Source organism: Danio aesculapii, chromosome 6 (genome assembly GCF_903798145.1).
Source record: "Danio aesculapii chromosome 6, fDanAes4.1, whole genome shotgun sequence".
In the NCBI taxonomy this organism is placed as follows: Eukaryota; Metazoa; Chordata; class Actinopteri; order Cypriniformes; family Danionidae; genus Danio; species Danio aesculapii.
Window position 1 is genome coordinate 61,046,869 of NC_079440.1, and position 19,128 is coordinate 61,065,996.

The 19,128-nt window shown below is 37.6% G+C and overlaps 1 protein-coding gene across 5 annotated transcripts in view; it reads left to right on the forward strand.

Annotated features, from left to right (window-relative positions):
• Window positions 1–533: 533 nt before the first annotated feature.
• Window positions 534–19,128, forward strand: part of LOC130231187 (potassium voltage-gated channel subfamily KQT member 2) — a 104,633-nt gene continuing 86,038 nt past the window's right edge. For all 5 annotated transcript variants that reach the window (XM_056460655.1, XM_056460657.1, XM_056460659.1 and 2 more), the window contains exon 1: window positions 534–895. In XM_056460655.1, coding sequence (XP_056316630.1) covers window positions 600–895 — 296 coding nt within the window. In that variant the 5' untranslated portion in view covers window positions 534–599. The remainder of the gene's footprint in view (window positions 896–19,128) is intronic.

The following is a 19,128-nucleotide window of genomic DNA, read 5'->3' on the forward strand; positions in this document are numbered from 1 at the left end:
AGTGGTTTGATGAACATGAAAGTGAAGTTCACCTCCCATGGCCTGCACAGTCTCCAGATGTAAATATTATTGAGCATTTTGGGGTGTTTTTGAGGAGCGAGTCAGGAAAAGATTTTCTTCACCATTCTCAAGACCAACTGATGCTGTATTGAGGAGAAATTACAGCGTACTAATGAATTATTGTGCTCTAAAACCGGGCGTTATAAATATATATATATATATAAACTAATTCACAGAATTACAGTAAATATCCTCTTACTAACCCTATACCATGTTTAAGATGGTCTTTCGATCTTATTACATGTCTTGTTTTCATCTCAATACCAGAACAAGTTCTCCAGAGAGAGTCGAGAGAGAGTGCGTGTGCGTGTGCGTGTGTGTGTGTGTGTGTGTGTGTGGCTGCAGATTGTCTTCGTGTCGCTATTGGCTTGTGGTTTCTCCGCGCGCACCTTCTCTCTCTCTCTCTCTCTCTCTCTCTCTCTCTCTCTCTCTCTCTTTCGCTCTCCCTCTCTCAGTGATGCTCGCACCTGCTGTAGGGCGGGAGAGCCGCAGCACCAGCATCAGCACCAGCGGATCTCTATGACGGCAGCGCCTCCGGGATGGTGCAGAAATCCCGCAACGGCGGTGTGTTTCCCGCCGCCCCGCAGGCCGAGAAGAAGCTGAAGGTGGGCTTCGTGGGTGTGGAGGCGGGCGCGCCGGAGTGCAGCCGGGACGGAGCGCTGCTGATCGCGGGCGCCGAGGCGTCGAAGCGCGGCAGCATCCTCAGCAAACAGCGCTCCAGCATCTCCGGCAAGCGGCCGCCGAAGCGCAACGCGTTTTACCGACGCCTGCAGAATTTCCTCTACAATGTGCTGGAGAGACCGCGCGGATGGGCGTTCATCTACCACGCTTACGTGTGAGTAAAACACTGCGCTCTCCTGGAGCTTCACAACAAAGAGCTGCTGTGCTGGCAGACACACACACACACACACACACACACACACACACACACACACACACAACATGTTTACAGCTGAGGGTTTGAGTGTGAAGGAGATGTGCCCATGCTGGAGACATCCCTGCACAAACACACTCGGAGATCAATGCTGAGCTTCAGTATAACGAGCGTCATGTTGTACACGCACTCTAAAACACGCTTGCTTATCATAATAACCCAGTGTTGGGTTGAATATCGACAAATACAAGTGCTGGGTTAAAATGCATAATTTTGATTTTATAATAAAAATAACCCAATGTTGGGTTTGTGAGTAATTGACGTGATGGATTTGGCTTGTTTTAGGAGTTGCTTTTCAAATGTTCAGCTTCAGTGAAAAGAGCTCCGTGTTGAACGTGCACTTGAAAAATGCTGGGTTGTTTTAACCCAAGATTGGGTCAGATATGAACAAATACAACCGCTGGATTGAAAAGTGTACATTTAATATAACCGAAGCTCGTTCGATCAAATCAGTCTCTTTAGAGTGATCTGAATTAAACAGAAGGACAGTCACATCATCACATTACAAAAACAATCCTGACACACTGTAAACACACTCAAATGCTGGGTTGATTTAAACTAATGTTGGGTCATTCCAACCAACCATTGGGTCAAGTGAAATTTCAATTTTATTAAACAAAAAAAAAATCAATGTTGGGATTGTCACTAATTGACCCAAAATTGTGTTAAAACAACCCAGCATGTGTTTAGAGAGAGGCAGGGTTGTTCTAGTAGAGTGATGATGTGACTGTCCTCCTGATACTGTGTTAGATCACTCTACAGAGGTTGAGTTATTATGGCTTGTTTTAATAATTGTGTTTAAAATGTTCAGCTCCTTGTTGAACATACTGGGAAAAATGCTGTCTTGTTTTAACCCAAGATTGGGTCAGAGATGGACAAAAAAACCTTTGGGTTGAAAATTGTACGCTTAATATAACTGAAAAATTAATCTCGTTATATCAAATCTCTCTCTTAGAGTGATCTAGTGTAATAAAGAGAAGGACAGTCACATTACTAGAACAATCCTGACACACTGTAAACACACTCAAATGCTGGGTTATTTTAAACTAATGTTGGGTCATTCCAACCAACCATTGGGTCAAGTGAAATTTTAATTTTATTAAACAAAAAAACATTGTCGGGTTAGTCACTAACTGACCCAACCTTGGGTTAAAACAACCCAGCATGTTTAGAGTGTGTTTAGAGAGAGGCAGGGTTGTTCTAGTATAGTGAGGATGTGACTGTCCTTCTGATACTGTGTTAGATCACTTTACAGAGGTTGAGTTATGGCTTGTTTTAGTAGTTTCTTTTAAAATGCGGAGCTTCAGTGAAAACAGCTTCATGTTGAAACATGCTTAACCCAAGGTTGAGTCAAATATGGGGAAATGCAACCACTGGGTTAAGAAGTCGAATTTAATTTATTGTTTACAGTTGAGGGTTTGAGTCTGACTGAAGGAGATGTGTTCGTGGTGGAGATATTTCTGCACACACACACTCAGAGATCAACGCTGAGCTCCAGTGGAAAGAGAATCATGTTTAACACACACTCTAAACATGCTGGGTTATCATAACCAATATCAAATATTGGGTCAAGTATAGACAAACCCAACAACCATTGGGTTAAAAAGTCTAATTTAAAATGAATTTTAAAATAATAAACCTAATGGTCAATTAGTCAATTTTTGACCCAATGTTTGGTTAATTAAAGCTCTGTGTTTACAGACTGTCAGGATTGTATTAGTGATGATCACTCATAAGAGATTGATTCCTGTGACTTGTTTTAATAGTTGCATTTCAAATGTTCAGCTTCAGTGAAAAGAGCCTCTTGTTACTTACTGTCAGAAATGGACAAATGTAACCATTGGGTTGAAAAGTGTACGTTTAATATAACTGAAAAAAATTACTTCTTTCAATCAAATCAGTCTCTTAGAGTGATCTTAGAGTGACAGTCACATCATAACATTACTAGAACAATACTGACACACTTTAAACACAATCAAATGCTGGGTTGTTTTAAAGTAATGTTTGGGTCATACCAACCAGCCATTGGGTCGTGAAATTTCAATTTAATAAAAAAAAAAAAAAAAAACTCCATGTTGGGTTTGTCCCTAATTGACCCAACATTGGGCTAAAACAACCCAGCATGTGTTTAGAGAGAGGCAGGGTTGTTCTAGTAGAGTGATGATGTGACTGTCCTCCTGATACTGTGTTAGATCACTCTACAGAGTTATTATGGCTTCTTTTAATAATTGTGTTTAAAATGTTCAGCTTCAGTGGAAACAGCTCCTTGTTGAACATACTGGGGAAAATGCTTAACCCAATGAGTCAAATATGGAGAAATGCAACCATTGGGTTAAGAAGTGTAGATTTTATTTAATGTTTACAGTTTAGGGTTTGAGTCTGACTGATGCTGAGCTCCAGTGGAAAGAGAATCACGTTTAACACACACACTAAACATGCTGGGTTATCATAACCAATATCAAATATTGGGTCAAATATAGACAAACCCAACAGCCATCAGGTTAAAAAGTGTAATTTACATTGCATTTAAAAAAATAATGAACCCAATGGTGAATTAGTCCATTTTTGACCCAATGTTTGGTTAATTAAAGCTCTGTGTTTACAGAATGTCAGGATTGTTTTAGTAATGTGATGATCACTCATAAGAGATCGATTCATGCGGCTTGTTTTAATAGTCTCATTTAAAATGATGAGCGTCAGTGAAAAGAGCCTCATGTTGAACACATACTTGAACAAATGCTGGGTTATCATAAGCCAATGTTGGATCAAACACAGCCAAAACCAATCAATGGGTAAAAAGTGTCATTTCAATTTCATTTAAAGAAGTAACCCATTTTGAGTGTTTACAAAATGTCAAGATTGTTTCAACAATGTTATGATCAATCTAAAGAGATTGAGTTGGCTTGTTTGGTGCATAAAAAATATTGAGCTTCAATGAATAGAGATTCATGATGAACATATACTCAAGTTTTGCATTGGTTTGCATTGAATTTGTTTAAAAGTGCTGAGTTGTTTAACCCAATGTTGGGTCAAATATGGACAAGCCCAACCACTGAGTTAAAAAGTGCCATTTCAATTTAATTAAGACATTTTGACTCAACGATGTGTTTGTCCATAATTGACCCAACATTGGGTTAAAACAACCCAGCATTTATGATGATGTGGCTGTTTTTCTTATTATGGTATCACTCTATAGAGATTGATTTATGGCTTGTTTTAATACTTGCTTTTAAAATGTTGAGCTTCAGTGGAATGAGCTTCATGTTGAATATATATATATATACTCTAAAAATGCTGTGTTGTTTTAACACAAGGTTGGGTCAGATATGGACAAATGCAACTGTTGGGTTGAAAACTGTAGATGTAACTTAACTGAAAAACCCCATCTCTTTTAGCCAAATCTTTTTAGCGTGATCTAGTGTAATGAACAGAAGGACAGTCACATCATCACATTACAAAAACAATCCTGACACACTGTGAAAACAGTCTAAAAAATGCTGGGTTATCATAACACAATGTTGGGTCAAACACAGACAAACCCAATCAATGGGTAAAATTGTGATTCTAATTTAGTTTAAAAATGTAATCCAGTGATGTTTGTACATGTTTGACCCAACATTGGGTTAAAACAACCCAGCTTTTTTAGAGTGTGTTTCCAGAATGTGAGGATTGTGCTGACCGATGTGACTTTCCTCCTGAAACTGTATTATATCACTCTACAGAGATTGATTTATGGCTTGTTTCTTTATGAATAGTTGCATTTCAAATGTGGAGCTTCAGTGGAAAGAGCTTCATGATGAGCGTGCACTTTAAAAATGCTGGGTCATTGAAACCTAATGTTGGGTCAAGTATGAACAAACACAACTGTTGTGTTAAAAAATGTAAATAAAATAAAAATGTAAAAATTAAACTCATGAAGGTTTGTCCATTTCTGACCCAATATTGGGTTATGACAACCCAGCATTTTTTCAGGTGTGTTTACAGAATGTGAGGAGTGTTCTAGTAATGTGATGATGTGTCGGTTTTTCTCATTACTGTATCACTCGCAGAGATTAATCTATGGCTTGTTTTAATAGTTGCTTTTAAAATGTTGAACTTGCACTCTAAAAATGCTGGGTTGCTGTAACCCTATGTTGGGTCAAATATAGACAAATGCATCTGTTGGGTTGAAAAGTGTCAATTTAATTAAAAGAAGTCCATCTCTTTCGATCCTATCAATCTCTTTAGAGTGATCTACTGTAATCAACAGAAGGACAGTCACAACCTGTCACTCAGTAAACACGCTCTAAAAATGCTGGGTTGTTTTAAACCAATGTTGGGTCATAAATGGACAAACCCAATCATTGGGTTAAAAAGAAAAATTTCAATTTAATAATAAAAATAAAAAATAAATGTTGAGTTTGTTTACAACATTGACCTAACATTGTGTTAAAACAACCCAGCATTTTTCGAGAGTGTTTCCAGAATGTCAGGATAGAGTGACGATGTGACCGTCCTTTATTATCACACTAAAGAGATGATTTATGGCATGCTTTGGTGAATAGTTCCATTTAAAATGTGAGCATTTGTCTATATTTGACCCAACATAGGGTTACAACAACCCAGCATTTTGTTTATTATGAGGCTCACTCAGTAAACCCGCTCTAAAAATGCTGGGTTGTTTTAAACCAATGTTGGGTCATAAAAGGACAAACCCAATCATTGGGTTAAAAAGAAAAATTTCAATTTAATAATAAAATAAAAACTCCATGTTGAGTTTGTTTACACCGTTGACCTAACTTTAGGGTTAAAACAACCCAGCATTTTTCGAGAGTGTTTCCAGAATGTCAGGATAGAGTGACGATGTGACCGTCCTTTATTATCACACTAAAGAGATGATTTATGGCATGCTTTGGTGAATAGTTCCATTTAAAATGTGAGCCTCATAATAAACAAAATGCTGGGTTGTTGTAACCCTATGTTGGGTCAAATAGAGACAAATGCAACTGTTGAGTTAAAAAGTGTCAATTTAATTAAAAGAAGTCCATCTCTTTCGATCCTATCAATCTCTTTAGAGTGATCTACTGTAATCAACAGAAGGACAGTCATAACCTGTCACTCAGTAAACCCGCTCTAAAATGCTGGGTTGTTTTAAACCAATGTTGGGTCATAAATGGACAAACCCAATCATTGTGTTAAAAAGTAAAATTTCAATTTAATAATAAAATAAAAAACTCCATGTTAAATTTGTTTACAACATTGACCTCACATTGGGTTAAAACAACCCAGCATTTTTCGAGAGTGTTTCCAGAATGTCAGGATAGAGTGACGATGTGACCGTCTTTTTCTTATCACACTAAAGAGATGATTTATGGCATGCTTTGGTGAATAGTTCCATTTAAAATGTGAACCTCATGATGAACTAAATGCTGGGTTGCTGTAACCCTATGTTGGGTCAAATAAAGACAAATGCAACTGTTGGGTTAAAAAGTGTCAATTTAATTAAAAGAAGTCCATCTCTTTCGATCGTAACTATCTCTTTAGAGTGATCTACTGTAATCAACAGAAAGACAGTCACAACCTGTCACTCAGTAAACACGCTCTAAAATGCTGGGTTGTTTTAAACCAATGTTGGGTCATAAATGGACAAACCCAGTCATTGGGTTAAAAAAGTAAAATTTCAATTCAATATTAAAATAAAAAACTCCATGTTGAGTTTGTTTACACCGTTGACCTAACTTTAGGGTTAAAACAACCCAGCATTTTTCGAGAGTGTTTCCAGAATGTCAGGATAGAGTGACGATGTGACCGTCCTTTATTATCACACTAAGGAGATGATTTATGGCATGCTTTGGTGAATAGTTCCATTTAAAATATGAGCCTCATAATAAACAAAATGCTGGGTTGTTGCATCCCAATGTTGGGTCAAATATGCACAAATTCAACTGTTGGATTGAAAAGCTAAGAAAATGTATTTTATTTTGGGTTTGTCCATATTTGACCCAACATTGGGCTGTTATATTGCATTAAGTAGTTGTGTGTTTGGGTTATTATATGACACACAGGACTCATTTGATCATGCATTTACTTCTGATGGCCTGTTGTTGCATCATTTCAGGATTTCTTGAAATTGTGATATCATCAGTTGTAGTTTCGCATCCAGAGATCTCCATCATGCTGAAATGAATCATTGTCTCTCACCTTCTTCATGAAGTCCATTTATTTTTCCAAAAGGATTGTTCAGCACAACAGTAGAGTCATCATCTCTTCTGTTCTGCATTTCACACGCTTGTTAAGCAACACAATCCGCCTCTGTTTGAGGATCTGCTGCTTTATTATATCACTCTGAAAGCTTGTGTTGTGATATTAATAGTTATTATTAACCCAGAGAATCTTTGCATGCTCAGATTTCATGCTCAGAGGCTGAAGCATCTTGTTACAGACCAATGAAACCCAATCTAAAGCACATCTGCAGCTTGTAAAGATTTCAGTGTTGTACTTGTCCAGAGCTCCTCTGATGGTGGATGTTTAATTATTTACAGCAATCCTGAAGAATGAGGAATGTCATTTGCTGCACTGCTGTTTGCATTTCGTGCATTTCTCATTGCTTATTAAGTGAAGACTGATTGAAGCTGTTTAAATGGTATCAATAATTCATTGTAAAACCACATCTGCCCTATAAGAACGTCATTATGGAGGATTGTGTTGAGGTTTAGGGTTGTGAGAAAGAGCTTCACTTTGCAGGATTATTGATCTGACTCTTCTGGAATCACTATAAGCTAGCTTTAGAGCTGAATTAGAGTCATATCTGTCAAAATAATCATTTTTATATCCTCAAATTGCTCAGTCTGGGACTTCACACTGTAGAAAATAAAAAAAATTAGTAAACCTGGGGGGTGGCATGTTGGCTCAGTGGTTAGCACTGTCACCTCAAAGCAAGAAGGTCGCTGGTTCGAGTCCCGGCTGGATCAGTTGGCGTTTCTGTGTGGAGTTTGCATGTTCTCCCCGTGTTGGCGTGGGTTTCCTCCGGGTGCTCCGGTTTCCCCCACAGTCCAAACACATGCACTATAGGGGAATTGATGAACTAAATTGGCCGTAGTGTTTGAGTGTGTGTGTGTGAATGAATTGCTCTTCAGTGTTTGAACTCTCAGCAGTGCATATTAAACCACACTGAACTGAATTAAACTGAAAATATGTGCTGGAATAGTTGGCGGTTCATTCTGCTGTGGTGACCCCTGAAACTGAGATTAAGTTGAAGAAAAATGAATGAATTAACTTGGAACTTTTAAATGATTAAACTTCATTTTTATAATTAAGTTGGCTTTATTGTCATTTCAACAATATACAGTGCAGTGAAACAAACTAAAAAGTTCCTCCAGGACTATACATTGTCATACATTGTAAATTATGCAAATAGTAAAAAATTCTGCTGCCTTGTTTTTTCAATCATCAATCAAAGTTTGAATAACTTAAAAAATGTGTTGAAACCTGATTAACTTATTGAAATAAGTTAAAACAACATATAAATAATTGTTGTCTTGACTTTTTGCCATTATTTTGGTGCATTGTACCAAGTTATTAAATTACATGCAAGTATATTTTTGTCATTTATTGGGTTTACTCACATTTTAAAGTCAACTAATAGTTTCAAAAGCAACTGGTTTACACACTTTTCTTAGGTAAAGTCAACTAATCGCTTTAAAAGCAATGGGTTTACACACTTTTCTTAGGTAAAGTCAACTAATCGCTTTAAAAGCAATGGGTTTACTCACTTTTCTTAAGTAAAGTCAATTAATCGCTTTAAAAGCAATGGGTTTACTCACTTTTCTTAAGTAAAGTCAACTAATCGCTTTAAAAGCAATGGGTTTACTCACTTTTCTTAAGTAAAGTCAACTAATCGCTTTAAAAGCAATGGGTTTACTCACTTTTCTTAGGTAAAGTCAACTAATCCCTTTAAAAGCAATGGGTTTACTCACTTTTCTTAAGTTAAGTCAACTAATCGCTTTAAAAGCAATGGGTTTACTCACTTTTCTTAAGTCAACTAATCGCTTTAAAAGCAATGGGTTTACTCACTTTTCTTAAGTTAAGTCAACTAATCGCTTTAAAAGCAATGGGTTTACTCACTTTTCTTAGGTAAAGTCAACTAATCAATTTAAAAGTAATGGGTTTACTCACTTTTCTTAGGTAAAGTCAACTAATCCCTTTAAAAGCAATGGGTTTACTCACTTTTCTTAAGTTAAGTCAACTAATCGCTTTAAAAGCAATGGGTTTACTCACTTTTCTTAAGTCAACTAATCGCTTTAAAAGCAATGGGTTTACTCACTTTTCTTAAGTTAAGTCAACTAATCGCTTTAAAAGCAATGGGTTTACTCACTTTTCTTAAGTCAACTAATCGCTTTAAAAGCAATGGGTTTACTCACTTTTCTTAAGTCAACTAATCGCTTTAAAAGCAATGGGTTTACTCACCTTTCTTAAGTCAACTAATCGCTTTAAAAGCAATGGGTTTACTCACTTTTCTTAAGTCAACTAATCGCTTTAAAAGCAATGGGTTTACGCACTTTTCTTAAGTTAAGTCAACTAATCGCTTTAAAAGCAATGGGTTTACTCACTTTTCGTAAGTAAAGTCAACTAATCGCTTTAAAAGCAATGGGTTTACGCACTTTTCTTAAGTCAACTAATCGCTTTAAAAGCAATGGGTTTACTCACTTTTCTTAAGTTAAGTCAACTAATCGCTTTAAAAGCAATGGGTTTACTCACTTTTCGTAAGTAAAGTCAACTAATCGCTTTAAAAGCAATGGGTTTACGCACTTTTCTTAAGTCAACTAATCGCTTTAAAAGCAATGGGTTTACTCACTTTTCTTAAGTCAACTAATCGCTTTAAAAGCAATGGGTTTACTCACTTTTCTTAAGTTAAGTCAACTAATCGCTTTAAAAGCAATGGGTTTACTCACTTTTCTTAAGTTAAGTCAACTAATCGCTTTAAAAGCAATGGGTTTACTCACTTTCTTTAAGTAGTCAACTAATCGCTTTAAAAGCAATGGGTTTACTCACTTTCTTTAAGTAGTCAACTAATCGCTTTAAAAGCAATGGGTTTACTCACTTTCTTTAAGTAGTCAACTAATCGCTTTAAAAGCAATGGGTTTACTCACTTTTCTTAAGTCAACTAATCACTTTAAAAGCAATGGGTTTACTCACTTTTCTTAAGTTAAGTCAACTAATCGCTTTAAAAGCAATGGGTTTACTCACTTTCTTTAAGTAGTCAACTAATCGCTTTAAAAGCAATGGGTTTACTCACTTTCTTTAAGTAGTCAACTAATCGCTTTAAAAGCAATGGGTTTACTCACTTTCTTTAAGTAGTCAACTAATCGCTTTAAAAGCAATGGGTTTACTCTCTTTAAGTAGTCAACTAATCGCTTTAAAAGCAATGGGTTTACTCTCTTTAAGTAGTCAACTAATCATTTTTAAAGCAATGGGTTTACTCACTTAAGTAACTAATCATTTAATGTTGCAGTGCATGTTCCTTGTGTTCATGTAACTTGAAAAACAAGATGTTTTACTTTTATTGTTTTTATACTTCACTAATTTCACAGATAACTCAGGCTTTAGCGATAGATAAATGCTGTGTTTTCTTTATATTTGCTTTATTTCATTCTTAGAAGAGATATTTTAATGGATTGTTCAGGCTGGAGAATCTGCTAAAAGAACATTGTGTTTCTTTCTGCAAAAGCTCTTCATGTTTATTATCTTTTATGCATCATGGCAGGATTATTGTAGTCACAGAAAGTGAAGTGATCTCTAATATATCAGTTCAAAAATAATTGTTTTTATCAATACGGATTATACTGCAATGAGTTGTATTTGAGGCTTCGGTTCTTCTGTTGTGAGACAAAGTAAACGTTGTCTCATGCACTTCTGTTGTGCATTTTATAGATATGTACTTGCTTTAGCAGTAGAAAATGGTGTGTTTTACTTCTGGTTGCTTTTAGGATTACTTAAAGCTTTTTAATATGTATTATGTTGTGATATTAATAGTTATTTATTAACCCAGAGAATCTTTGCATGCTCAAAGGCTGAAGCTTCTTGTTACAGACCAAAGAAACCCAATCTAAAGCACATCTGAAGCTTGTAAAGATGTTTGCTTTTGGTGCTATCAGTGTTTTAGTTGTTACTTAGAGCTCATAATTTCAGCACCACGGCTTGTGGACAGCTCCTGTAAACCTCCACTACTGCACTGACACACACACACACACACACACACACATTCAGATAAATGCAGTCTAAACTCTTACACACGTCTGGTTGTTAGCTCATCATTTGAATGTCATTATTGAAGTTTGATCTACAATATTTTGGAGGTCACTTTTTCATGTGCAGTGTTTGATCAATTAATCACTTTATTACAGCAAAAACTTGTTATATTTTGTATTCTTTTACAGTTATTAAACTGTTTTAGTAATTAAACTACCAAATAATAATAATAAACAAATAAATAAACAATAATACATATTATACATATCAATAGACAATAAATTAAATTAATCAGGAGAGAATATGTATGTGTGTGTGTATATATATATATATATATATATATATATATATATATATATATATATATATATATATATATATATATATATATATATATATATATATATATATACATATGCGATGTTGATGCGATGGCAGCAATATTGCACCAGACTGCACACCACATACCAGCTCATTGGTGGAGATGAGACAGAGTGATGAAGCCAATGGGGATGGTTAGGAGGCCATGATGGACATTGGACAATGGATATTTGGCCAGGATGTCGGGGTTACCCCTCATAGACATTTACATTAGATGTCGCCTGCATTATTAGTGTCTATTGGAAGGAATGCGTCAATAGAGCTGCCATTTTAGTACAGGGTAGCGCTCCTTTGAAATGAATGTGGTACCAAGGTGCAGTGGTGGCCTGGCCATTTGGAGCTAGAAATATGTAAACATTTATACATATATCTATGATCGGGAGTTTTCCCGGTGGTCAATATGCAAATATATATTTAAATTATGAACATTTTACCTATGAAATGTTCTGCCTTTATGCTTTGTTTGCTCATTACTACACACCTGTACACAGCGCTAAAGTCCAGCATCTTCACATCGGCTTTAGTCTTGACTAATGCGGGTGAATGACATTTGTACTCTGAACCCTGTACAAATGTGGCGGCGCCATTAATGCATGCTCAGTGTCTGTATGTGATATATAGTGTACATATCTATGGTTACCCTTGTAACACGGGGAGTGACACTGACAACAGAGGTGAGGATCCACATGCAGGTTTGTTAGAATGGTCAGACAAGCAGTGGTCAATACAGGAGCAAACAGATGTATAAGGGTAATCCAGAGTCGTAGTCAAAAGGCAGGCAGATGGTCAGAAGGCAGGCAGTAAACAGGATAAAACAAATAAACAAGGCAAAGGATCAAAAAAGGCAGACAAAGGAAATGCGTTGTAATGTCACTGTAGCAGATAACAAGACTCAGAAATGAGTGTCTCAATGTGAGCTGTATATATGTGTGTGTGTAATCAGTACTTGAGCAGCATCAGCTGTGTGTATGCAATCAGTCAGGATCAGGAACCGGTTGTGTGTGTGTTGCATGACTGAATATGTAGTCCATAAATTGTAGTCCATGTGAATGTGAGTGTTTACCAGCGACCTCTGGTGATCATGACACCCCTAAGATGGGCTGCCTAAAATGTTACTGTTGTATTTTTCACCCTATTTTTCTCTAAAAGTATCACTAATATCTCTTTTCCAGTCCATGATGGCTTCAAACAGGACTCTTGATACTTTTATTATTTTTTGTGGACATCATCAGCTCCTCTAAAAGCTCCTGACGGCGGCGGTTTTGAGTTCGTTTATTCATTCATTACACTCATCCTCTCTGATTTCCAAACTGTCTGCTGTGTGTAGTGCTTTTTGCTGACGTGTGTGTGTTACTCTGCAGTTTGCTGCCGGCGTGTTTTATGCACGTTTAGACACACACGCAGCAAAAACACAAAATAGTGGAAGATTTCAGAAAGACGGTGGCTTAGTGGTTAGCACTGTGGCCTCACAGCAAGAAGGATGCTACTTCGAGTCCCGGCTGGGTCAGTTGGTATTTCTGTGTGGAGTTTGCATGTTCTCCCAGGTGCTCCGGTTTCCCCCACAGTCCAAACACATGCGCTATAGGGCTAAATTAGACGTAGTGTATGAGTGTGAGGGGTGACGCAGTGGCGCAAGAAGGTCGCTGGTTCGAGCCTGGGCTGGGTCAGTTGGAGTTTATGTGTGGAGTTTGCATGTTCTCCCTGCGTTCGCGTGGGTTTCCTCCAGGTGCTGCGGTTTCCCCCACAGTCCAAAGACATGTGGTACAGGTGAATTTGGTAGGCTAAATTGTCCGTAGTGAATGAGTGTGAATGAGCCTGTATGGATGTTTCCCAGAGATGGGTTGCAGCTGGAAGGGCATCCGCTGCGTAAAACATGTGCTGGATAAGTTGGCGGTTCATTCCGCTGTGGCGACTCCGGATTAATAAAGGCACTAAGCTGACAAGAAAACGAATGAATGAATGTATAAGTGTGAATGAGTGTGTATGGGTGTTTTCAAGGACTGGGTTGCAGCTGGAAGGCCATCCGCTGTGTAAAACATATGCTGGAATAGCTGATGGTTCAATCCGCTGAGGCAACACCTGATGAATAAAGAGACTAAGCTGTAGATGAATTAATGAATTTCAGACATGATCATCAATTACAATCTTGATCAAATACTTGCCTTTTTGAGTCTACAGTTCATATTGAATCAGTTTATAAAGCGGCTTAATCACTATTATTATTTTTACTATTATTATTAATGAGCAGGTCATTAAAAAAATACCTTATTTAGCTGTGCTTTAATGTAAACAGTGCAAAGTTGTTAATCAAAAAAGTGATATTGGTTGTTTCTCAACACCAGGTACACAAAGTTCGGACTTGCATCCTTGGAAGTTCAAACTTGCAAAGTTCACACTTGGAAGAACGAACGTCCGAGCATGCGAGGACACATAGAAGACAGGTACTTCTTCAAGTTGAACAGAAGTGTACTTTATAACATCACTTACCTCACCATGGGTTCATCTGTACATTAACAATAAAATTATTTAATTATATAAACACAGCCTTATAATTGATATTATATTAATATTATATATAAATATTTTTGATTTAAGAAAATATAAACGTTAATCACCATGAATGTGGAGTGAATTAGGTTATTATCAGGGCTTGACATTAACACCTGTCAAATGTGGGAAGATTTCAGCTGTGGCGGGTTAGACAGCCACCATCACTAGCCAGTTTGGCTGGTTGAAAAAACATTTTAAATTGTAGTTTTCTTCAAAGCAGGGTTCGACAATAAGGATGGCAAATGCGATCTTAGAATCGAGAAGCAGCACGACTGACAAAAATAATTGTGATTGTGCGAGCAAAAGAAAGCAGGTGAATATTGAATGAGAGAATGTTTACTCACGCCAAATGCTGATGTGATGCGCATGACTGTTTAAAACGTGTGTGCGCTCCCGTTTCCTTGCGTGAAGCTGTGCTTGGAAACGTAACTGGTGTGATCGGTTCTCTTTCAAATAGACTAGACAAAAAGTCATGCACTCACAGTCTTGCTGCTTTCAAGAGCTCCAGCACCGGTTGCTTTCGCTTTGACCATTCTTTGAACAGATTATTAATTGGCCTAACGTTAACGGTGTGCATGTGATCATCCTTTCATTATCGCACACGGTGTGTTTTTCACCTGCTTTCTTTTGCTTAGTTATTTTTGTTAATATGGTTTAATTATCATCCTTTACAATAACATTGCTCTAATATTATATTAGCTCCCTATGTATGTGTCGTCAACTGGTGATCAGGAACCTTTCGCCAGGACAGGTTACTGTGCATAGTTTTAGATACATGACAGTAATTTTTTACACCTGAGTACAAATAACAGATTTAAAAGACTAAAAAATGCTCGTTAGATTTACATAAGATGGATTAAATATCATGTTTTAACTACAATGGTGAGATGAAATCCAGCGGTACATCCAAAATGGACTGGCCGATGTAGGCTGCTCTCGGCGGGGGATGTGATTACAGAGCTGGGGCACAGAGTCTGCAGAAATTAAAGCACGTAGTCAAATACGCAGCATCTTTGTAAATAAACTGCAGATTCAAATTTAAATCAACTACATTCTTGCCTGAAAAACTTTAAAACTTTATTTTCTGACACAACAGAGGAGTATTTTTAAAACCGTGCGAGTTTACTCCGCCATTTAGGTTTTGCTGGTTGGGCTTCAATACATTCTGAATACACTTCTCAATGCATCCTTGACAAAAGTGGCGGAGTAAGTACACATTCTGGAATTTGATCTTTACTTAGCTAGATGTGAACTTTGGATTGGAACAGCACTTCGGCGATGGTTGATGACATTTCAGGAGGGCACAAGAACTCAAGAACAGACAAGAACGCATATTGAGAAACAGCCATTGTCTCTGAAAAGAAAGATTCGACTCTGAATCACTTTAATTAGTCGTTTTATTTTAGAATCTTTTTCTACGTAATCAACATCAAAGTAACTCATTTGCCTAATCCTACCTGCCTAGCATATATGAACATAATAGATACAGAATGGCCAATCAAATCAGACTTGGTCACAGCTGACCACTCAGAACAAAGTTGGCTTATGGAATGGGGAGGGGCTTACAGACATGAATCCCTGAATTGATTCACACGAACCAAATCAAAATAACCACCAAGGTTATTATAGTTAAGGAAAACTAACGAAAAAACAAAAACTAGAATTGAAAAAACATTTTTGTTAACCGAAATAAAAATAAAAATGAGAGTTTTTCAAAAAACTAGAACTAACTAAAGCTGCATTGTGTACATACAAAACTAACTGAAACTAACTAAAACTATTGCAAAAACATCCTTCGTTTTAGTCTTTGTAAATGTATTTAATACATAAGTCTTTTGGAAGTGAATCTATTTACTTCGTGATGTCAGTTTTACGCCAGGTGTTTGAGCCGTACAGCACCTCGGAATCCTATCCTGTTACACTGCCAATGGCCAGATCAAGCTGGTCCTCCTCCAGTCAGTCCTCGCTGTTGCTCCGGCAACAAAAACAACGAGTGAACATGACAGCAGCATGGTGACACATTAAATATGACCCGAGCAGACACTTAAAAGTATTAATTTAACGCATTTGTGTCCGATAATGGGTTTTATTTCAGTATTAGTGATCCTGATCACGAACGAATCATTCTTTTTAACCGGATCTTCTAAGTGAACCGGTTAAACTAGTTCACCAAATCAAACTGAATCATTTGAAACGATTCGCGTCTCCAGTAAGCACTTATCCAAAAAAAAACGTACTTTTTAACATGCCTGATACCCCCTCTGACTCAATATCAACCAATTTCCAGAGTTATTCAGTTGTTATAACAGTAATGTTACACAGAGGTCGGATTTGAGAACGGGTGAACTCATAATAACGCGCATGTGTGATTCAGTGAAATGAACACATGACAGCCTGCTGTGACTGAACTAAACTGAACAACTGCAGGCAGCGCGGGTAAACCGAGGGATTAAATGAGAAGATCTGCCGAAACGTAAGTTTATTTCACTGAAATAAATAACAGATTAACAGAAACTCGTAATGGAGTTTAAATAAGTCAATCATGCTTCAGTTGGCTTACACAAATTAAAGTAACTTTTCAGGTCATGCTGATATTTTAACTGACTGAAATTATGATTGCGCACTACATATAGTTATTTTTGATATGTTGAACCCAAACATGGGGGAATTGTCATGAAAGATCCCGGAAAAGATCTGGGGCCTCATGTATGAAGACTTGCGCTGAATTAATTCTAAAACATTGCGTACGGACAAAGCTGTAAATGTGCATACGCTGAATCCCACACTTATTCTCTTTGTACATCTGAGTAAACGAGCACGAGCACAAAACCCCTCCCTGCCTCCTCCCTTGTATAAATATGGTACACCGAAAAAAGTGTTGCATGAAAAACTGTTGCAAACAATTTATTTGTGTTGACTTTAAACATTGCTTTAAATTGAGCAATGTTCAACTTAATTTGTTTGTTTAAATTCAGCCCAAATAAATTGTTTACAACCACTTAACTTAAAATAATTGAGTAAATCCAAGGAATCATCTTTGAATAATTTTTTCAGTGTAATGACTCAACTTTGGCAAAACCAAACGAAAAGCAATGGCAAAAGCACGCAAGAAGAGAAACTTTGACAGAATGTGAATAGGAGGTGCTCCTATCGGAGGTAGACCGGAGAAAACTGTGTTATTTGCAAGTTTGTCCTCTGGAATTAATAACAAAAGAAAAAAAATAGAGTGGGTGAGTTTAGCTGACGTGATTAACACAGTGGAGTCTGAACATCGCACTGTGAGCGAATTAAAAAAGAAATGGTCCCATGTAAAGGTGCAGGTTAAGAGGAGAACAGCGGCGCAGCGTCAAAGTATGGAGCGAACAGCTGGAGGAACAGGGGATGATGAACTAACACCCTTTGAGGAGAGAATTGCTTCAATTGTGGGCGACACTTTACTGTCTGGAGTAGTATCCGTGTCTGTGGGAAACACAGATGTATTAGAGGAACACTTTGTTAGGGCGGTATAGCAGCACCCCTCCGCTCTTATTAAGGCAGCACCACCGGCATTTCAGCTGCCCAATCACATTTGAGCATCACATATTATTTGCACATTTATTAAATGGAAATATTCCTGATTCACGTTTGCAAATTCGTCTTCAGATGGCGCCTTTATAGCAATGTGTGTGCAGTAGATCACTCTGATTACATTGGGAAAACTGGCGATTACTGCAAATTGGCTGGTCAACTGAATGGTATGGAAACCTTATATACCTGCTAGGCATGCAGATGATCCTGTCCCATACAGCTGGCATTGCTCGGCTCAAAGGCGACTGGCTTAACACCGAGCGGTCTGCCAGTTCCCTTTGAAAAGAACCAGTTGCCAGGATATATTGTTGGTGCAGTGTGTAATTTAACATAGTTGCCTTTAGGAGTCGCCAAAGGAAATAAAACACACACACAAGAAATACACGTATGCCAGACATGAAGTTGGCGCGAACCAACGCACATTCTCACATTAATTTCATCATTAGTAAATCCAAACGTGAGCGTGAATCCTGGCATACGCAAAGTTTTTGTGCGTACGCAGCGTTGATTCATGAGGCCCCAGGACTTTCCATCACTACTGTGTATCTAACCCCAGAAGCAGCCTTGCACACATATTGTACGGTAACGTTACTTAGGCCTGCTATCCTGTGGGCTGTTGTATTTGAGTTTGAGGATGGATAGATGGTAATGTTCATGTGTCCTCTGAATACAGATTTCAAAAAGATATCTTTGGTTGAGTTATAACACAATATTCTGATGATTTTATATCTTGCACCTAACAAACATCATTCATTCCAGGGGCGTCACTAGACCCAATTCACTGGGGCACGTGCCCCAGTAAAAATCTCCAGTTTCCCAGTAAATGCATTGAGATATGATTTACTTCATATGCAAGTGTATTTATTAAGAGTGGTTCCGAAATAAAGACGTTATTCTCTATGTGCAACCGAACCAACGCTGGTGAAAGCATGGCAATCAAAAAGCAAACTGACGCAGTGTGCGCAGAGAACCCGCGCGCCTCTGGCACGCGCTGCTCTGGCACGCGCTGCTCTGGCACGCGCTGCTCTCGCACGCGCTGCTCTTCTGCTGCTGTGAGTCCCGGTAGTTAACATGTGCGCCAAAAAAGCAGGCTACCTGCTTGTTACGCGCCGCTCATGCGTTGTAAAACCAGCGTAACAGCCTTTTTTTGTTTTGCAAATCGACAAAACTAAAGTTTAAACAATATGATGGTGATCTATGCCTCCTGATAGATTTATTTGTATGAAGCAAAAAGAAGGGATGACGAGTCAGGGAGGTAAGACTTAACAAACCTAATTATCTGCCATGTGTCATGTCTACAACAGATAATTCTATAACACATCTTTTTTTTTTTTGTATTTTATTGAATTGTCAATAGAATTTCATTCAAATGAAATTAATATTTATGCAAAAGTAATTTCTTAAATGAT